Source organism: Vanessa atalanta, chromosome 28 (genome assembly GCF_905147765.1).
Source record: "Vanessa atalanta chromosome 28, ilVanAtal1.2, whole genome shotgun sequence".
In the NCBI taxonomy this organism is placed as follows: domain Eukaryota; kingdom Metazoa; phylum Arthropoda; class Insecta; order Lepidoptera; family Nymphalidae; genus Vanessa; species Vanessa atalanta.
Genome location: NC_061898.1, coordinates 4,815,904 through 4,822,304, shown reverse-complemented (window position 1 = coordinate 4,822,304; position 6,401 = coordinate 4,815,904). Strand labels below are relative to the sequence as shown.

The 6,401-nt window shown below is 34.8% G+C and overlaps 1 protein-coding gene across 1 annotated transcript; it reads right to left on the bottom strand.

The window, feature by feature from the left end:
- Positions 1-1,112: 1,112 nt before the first annotated feature.
- Positions 1,113-4,597, bottom strand: LOC125074864 (NADH dehydrogenase [ubiquinone] 1 beta subcomplex subunit 9-like). The gene is made up of 3 exons (XM_047686320.1): positions 4,497-4,597; positions 3,781-3,926; positions 1,113-1,304 (listed from the first exon to the last, which is right to left on the bottom strand). The coding sequence occupies exons 1-3, from the start codon at positions 4,589-4,591 to the stop codon at positions 1,126-1,128; spliced, it is 420 nt and encodes a 139-aa protein (XP_047542276.1). The 5' UTR covers positions 4,592-4,597; the 3' UTR covers positions 1,113-1,125.
- Between the last annotated feature and the right edge of the window lie 1,804 nt (positions 4,598-6,401).

Genomic DNA, 6,401 nt, shown 5'->3' with positions numbered 1-6,401 from the left:
TACTTGGAGTTGCCAGCTTATTGTGGTCAGTTAATATGTCAACCCACAGTGAAATTCTAATGGAACGCTTAATAGTTGGCAATTCTTGTTAAACTAAGCTAAGTAACCAACATTATTTTAAACCGTTCTATGTTTGCAATTTTGCTCATTTAAAATCAAACGATAAAGACTTTATCGAATATTTTTTTAGGGAATGTATCGTTAAAAATATTAATAGTTGTTAAGATTTTTAATTGGTTCTTTATTACAGATATGTGCTCCGTATCAGTTTTAAAGTTTTAAGGGGTTATTATTATATACGATCATATATAATCTTTATTGTTAATTGACTTTTATGATGTAAAATTAATGAGTGCTACTGTGGGTTGATATTTTAATGATAGAAATTATTTGTGTCGTACATTTTTTTTTTTTAACATTGGACTCGAATCGCTGTCTTTGCTTTAAAATGTAACAAAATAAATAACTACTACCTGTTAGGCGAATTTAAAAATAAAAGATATAATCAGACTGTTCTTTTATTGTCTTTTAAAAGATATTTTTGTTGGCTTTTAAACAGGGATTAATTTTAAAATCACTTCTGGTAAGTTTATTTTTCCTTTTTTTGCTATCCGTACTTATTTACATGTTTGTACAGGTAGCAATGTTCGTTTTTATCTACGTTTAAAGGTGCACGCTCTCGTCTCTGTATTGAGAAAATTCAGCAGCTCCTAAGTGTTTTGCGCGCGTTGGGCTTGTTTCTCTAAATCTTTTGTGTGAGTTAGAATATTGTTCAACAGTATGTTAGAGTGAGATAGATGATGGCCAGTTAAAAATGATACATTTTAATTTTTACCCATTTGATAGGCAGGTTGCCACATAAAAAGGTGAGTCTAAAATAATTCTACAGTTTGAAATCCTGTCACAGTAGAAAAGAAACTACAATCGAGCTTGATTGACCAATTAATAAGAAAAAATACATTAAATGTTTGTACTGAAAAATTGTATGAAGGGAACTGGTTTCTGAATCGCACTAGCGTTTTGTTCGCCCAAAATGTATATAAAGTATCGGTAACAAAAATAAATTGGCAGTTTTGAAACTTTTGTTTTATTTCAATTATCTCATAGTAAAAAAGTCAAAAATAATTACATTAATACACCCCTCTCCCACTTATCAATGTATTCGCATTTTCTAATTTCGCGTCGCTTGAAGTACTCCGGATATTGTGCCTTTTCTAATGGATGCCAGTAATCTAGCACCCAGTCTGGTGGCTCAACCACGCGAGCGTAAGCCACGCCCCCAGCTATACCCACTGACCTTGGAACTGGAACGTACATTAAATAAATTAAGTTAATTTATTTGATGATGAGCCGAGATAGCCCAGTGGTTAAAACGCGTGCATCTTAACCGATGCTCAACGTCAGGCAGGCACCACTGTATTTTCATGTGCTCAATTTGTGTTTATAATTCATTTCGTGCTCGGCGATGAAGGAAAACATCGTGAGGAAACCTGCAGGTATCTAATTTCAACGAAATTCTGCCACGTGTGTATTCCATTAACCCGCATTGGAGCACCATAGTGGAATATGCTGCAAACCTTCTCCTCAAAGGGAGAGGAGGCCTTAGCCCAGCAGTGGGAAATTTACAAGCTGCTAATGTAATGTAAAATGTAGTTTAATTTATTTTATTTTTTCTGTCATACTAATTTATCATATAGTTTAAATTACTAATTATTTTGCTTTTTAAGTGATTTGCTTGACTATAATGGGCGGAATGTTTTAGATACATCATCATGACATAAAGTCGCTTACTGCTCTCTGTCCCTGTGTATGCTTTGATCTCTAAAATCACGCAACGGATTTTGATGCGATTATTTCCATAGATAGATTGATTCGAGAGGTAGGTTTATATGTATAACACATGCACAATATAGTAGAGAAACACTGATAATTTTAGAGGTTCCTAAAGTGGTATCGTAAATAAACACTTTTTTTTTGGCGCTTACATTGCAAACGCTGGCTGAACCCTACGAGATAAATCAAAATAACATACTACAGTATTGTACACCTTAAAAAGGTCTTCAAAAAAGTCCGCTATGGTATATGTCTATCTCTTAAGGATAACGCACAATAACAATTTTTTATCCTTTACTTTTTAGGACAAATAATGACTTATTTTCGAAGCGATTTTAAGCAATACAGCATTAATCCTTATCCAATCAAGTACCTTAAATACATTGTGCTTTTAATATAGATCAATGTGGCCATTTGCAGTGTGTAATTTAAATGAATATTTTCGAAGATATCACAGATTTAAAACGCAGGGTCACAGCGTTTGTATTGTCTAACGACTGAAAAACTGTGAACGTTGTAAGACATTCTGTAGTATATTTAGTATCGGCATCGCACTCGCGCGAAGCCGGGCGGGTCGCTAGTTTACTTTAACATGATATTTCGAAAAAAAAACTATTATCAAATACAGTGATGCTAGGGATTCCTTGTTTATACCGACCGAGGTAATGTCTTTCTAAAGGCAGACTTTGCGAACTGTGCAGAAAATTTTATAACGTACAAGTGTTTGTGCAATCTGGACCGCATTCGCCATCCTCCAAGTCTATTAAAACGATTTGACAGGAAGTATTACTGAACCCTTATAGGTCATGTTGGATTTGCGGTCGCGTCGGATTATAATTTGGGTAGTTTCCCTTGAGAATGTTCCTCGTGGCTGAGATTGATCAGGACATAATCTTAATACAAAGAACGGCCTGCAAATATCCCACTGCTGGGCTATAGCCTCCATTCCCCTTTCAGGAGAAATTGATGAATTTACTTCACGGAACTCCTCCACAATGCTGCTCCAATAGGGGTTGGTGAATACCCATGTGGCAGAATTTCATTGAAATCAGACACATGCAGGTTTCCTCGTGACGTTGAAGTTAGGGACATCAAAAAATCAACGGTACTGCATGCGTTTCAACCACTTGGTCATCTCGGCATTTTAATATACTGTTTTGGAAAAATATTCGTTTAACTATTTTATTAATCGCCCATATATTCATGGGTGCCTTTTTTCATAAGTTACAGATACACAGAGACACGTTTGGCGTTAAATTTTATTGAAACGATTGTAACATTTCGATAGCCAAACTACGGAAGCTCAGATGGTCGGTGGCGATTTGGCAATGTAAATTATGGCTTATATTTCGTCACCAATGTCAATGAGCTATTTACGATCAGGTGATAGATTCAACATTTACGACAGATTTAAAATTTCGTGTACACGCTGTTAATCATTGAGAAGTTCCATCGTTTGGAGCCAATCCAGGGTGTAAAACTTATTCGCGATGACCATAAAGTGGGTAATCTAAATTTAATATATTTAATATTTCAATTCCGTAGGATGAGAGGAAGTTCTAACTCAGCAAGATTTGTCCAAAACTAAGAAATACCGAAAGTTAATCGAAGTAGGAATAAAGATAAACAAACCATAGATTTACGTATTCCATGCGATTCGCTAATAACTCGGCTATATTGTGCACTACTGAGAGTTTATGATTAATATATCCTTATTTATAATACCCTACTATTACAGTTAACTACTTATATCCAGTTTAATTTTACTTTCAAAATTCCGATAAGTTTCATCATCAAAACGCCATTTTTTCGCAAATCCAGAGTGAATATCATAGACTAATCAAGCTCTCGACCAATGATGTCGCGTCAATTTGCTGTCAAATTTTGTTTATTTGGCTTTTCTCCTCTTATATTCGGAATAGAGTATAGTAACTGTCCCATACATACATTTAGCGATCGGCACGGGGTGCTGGGTCATGAAGAGTTCATGTAATCCGACTCGGTACAGACGCCGTTGGTCCTTCGCGTCGGTCACGCGCTTGTTTGCATCAAAACGACTTCTGAGGATGACTTGTTGGTAACGAACAACATTTCTAGAACATTCATTTTAAAATGACAATCACATTTTAAGTACTGCTATATTTTATGACGTCATCCCGGAGAATTTCTATTGACTGAACCGATGTCGAATATGAAGAGCGAAGATAAATACTACACACATATGCCTGTGCTTGTATGAAAAGACCTGTGCTGTCTATGGCGATAGTAAACAGGTCTCATAAAACAGATAGTATAGGGCCGTTACATCCCATGCGAAATTAAAAAAGTTTACCTTTTATAGAGCATAAACTATGAGTCACCATTCAACCCCTCGAGGGTGATTTAATCCTTACCGTGAAACTAGGTAGGTGACGATTTGTGTGTAAAAAGCAAAGTTTTATAGCAGGTTTAGGTAGTTATTATATATGTAGCAGCGCCTTGTCCCTCCCCCCCCCTCCCTTTCAATTCAGACTATTGAAGTGACTGTAGTTCGTAAGTGTGTATAAGGTATATATATCCTATAAGACTATATAATTCGCGAATTCATTATTAAACAGTATCATTCCAACATCAATAAACTCTTTCCTACATAACGAAAATCATGATCTTGCAAAATAAATTACCTTGCGCAATAATAAGACTCCACTTGCCTCATCGCCTTTTTATAAAGAGTGCAAACATTTTGTGCGTGTGTACGTAATTCGGGAGCGAAAACCATTTTTCTAGTATAACAATTCCTTGTTTATGTATTTACTTGATAAATGACAGTGCTTTTTTTTTAAATCTGAAATGTGTTAATGAAACCTTTTTCGATTAATGATCAATTATATATTTTTTTAAATCTGAAATGTCTGAATGAAATCTTTTTCGAGTGATTGTCAATTAAACTTTTATACGGTCATAAAAGAAATGTTCTAGATGTCCTAACTGATTTACTGGTCTCAAGGAAGACCTGATAATTATACGTGCACAAGAGTTTGCACAAAAACAGATGTGACATATAATATTTAAAAGTAAATGAATGTCATTTATTATCTTTTCAAATGTGTCTAATTTTATTCGTAATAAAACCATAATTCAATGGTGTTTCTTATTTATTTATATCAATTTATTACGAAAATTATTTATTTATTTATTTAATTTATTATTTTTATTTTTATGTAGAGTGTGTGCTGAAATCAAGCCTCGTTTTAATAAAAATAAATATCAACTCATTAAGGCTACTTCTCCATTTGAACGATTGAACATCGATTTTAAGGGACCTTTGCCGTCCAATACGCAAAAATAAATATATGTTAACGATTATTGATGAATACAGCCGATTTCCATTCGCTTATCCCTGCAAAGATATGACTGCAACGACTGTAATTAAATGTTTAAAGGATCTTTTCTTTATGTTTGGCACTCCGCTTTATGTACACTCAGACAGAGGAGCGACATTTATGTCTGAACAATTGAAGCAATTTCTTTACTCTCTTGGGATAGCTTGTAGTCGAACAACTCCATATAATCCCCAGGGGAATGGACAAGTTGAAAGACTTAATGGAACTCTTTGGAGAAACATACAATTATACCTCCGATCTAAAGATATGGAGATATCAGATTGGGAAAAAGCTTTACCAGTGGCTTTACACTCCATCAGGTCACTTTTATGTACTAGTACTAATGTAACTCCTCACGAAAGAATGTTCAACCATGCCCGAAGAACTTCAAATGGCGAATCATTTCCTTCTTGGATGTTAAATCCAGGACCTGTTTTAATGAAAAAGAACGTGAGAGCTACTAAGTACGATCCTATAGTTGAAGAAGTAGAATTACTCCAGCCCAACCCGCAATATTCGTATGTTAGATTGCCAGACGGAAGAGAAACTACAATTTCTAACAGACAATTGGCTCCACTACCAGAAAATTTAGAAGATTGTAATGAAGAACATGAAATCCAAAATTCTGAAAATATTCAAGATGAAAATCCCATTCCTAACCAAGAATCTGATGAATACAATCAACCTCCTGAACTCCCTTCCACGAGTTCGTCATTCAAAGAACGTCGTTCGACACGGCAGCGAAGAATGCCGAACTATTTAAACGATTACGTTGTGTCTTGAGGGAGGGGGTGAATGACATATAATATTTAAAAGTAAATGAATGTCATTTATTATCTTTTCAAATGTGTCTAATTTTATTCGTAATAAAACCATAATTCAATGGTGTTTCTTATTTATTTATATCAAGATGCACTCTGTTTCCTCGCTCTTATCCGATAGAACGGCAAATCCGATACAAACAGCCATAATTCAGATGCAGGTAACGGCTTTACGTGGCTTCCGTGGCGCGGAATAAAGCGGGGATTTGATTTTTCGTCGAAGAATTCTTAGTCACACTAAGATGAAAAAACAAAATTACATAAATATTACAATATCATGTACTAATAATAATATTGGACAGGTTATACGTACTATGCGATGGTGAGTTAATCAGTCATAAAAAAATTCAACTAACAATTAGTTTTTTAATATAAAACAGACAGA

What these genes read in the sequence shown, in the direction of transcription:
- LOC125074864 (XM_047686320.1), bottom strand. Translation starts at nt 4,591, where the DNA reads ATGGTTTTCGCTCCCGAATTACGTACACACGCACAAAATGTTTGCACT. An exon ending in GAGTCTTATTATTGCGCAAG is followed by an intron (nt 3,927 to 4,496) that starts GTAATTTATTTT and finishes TGAATGTTCTAG; the next exon opens with AAATGTTGTTCGTTACCAAC. An exon ending in CCCCGTGCCGATCGCTAAAT is followed by an intron (nt 1,305 to 3,780) that starts GTATGTATGGGA and finishes TGTACGTTCCAG; the next exon opens with TTCCAAGGTCAGTGGGTATA.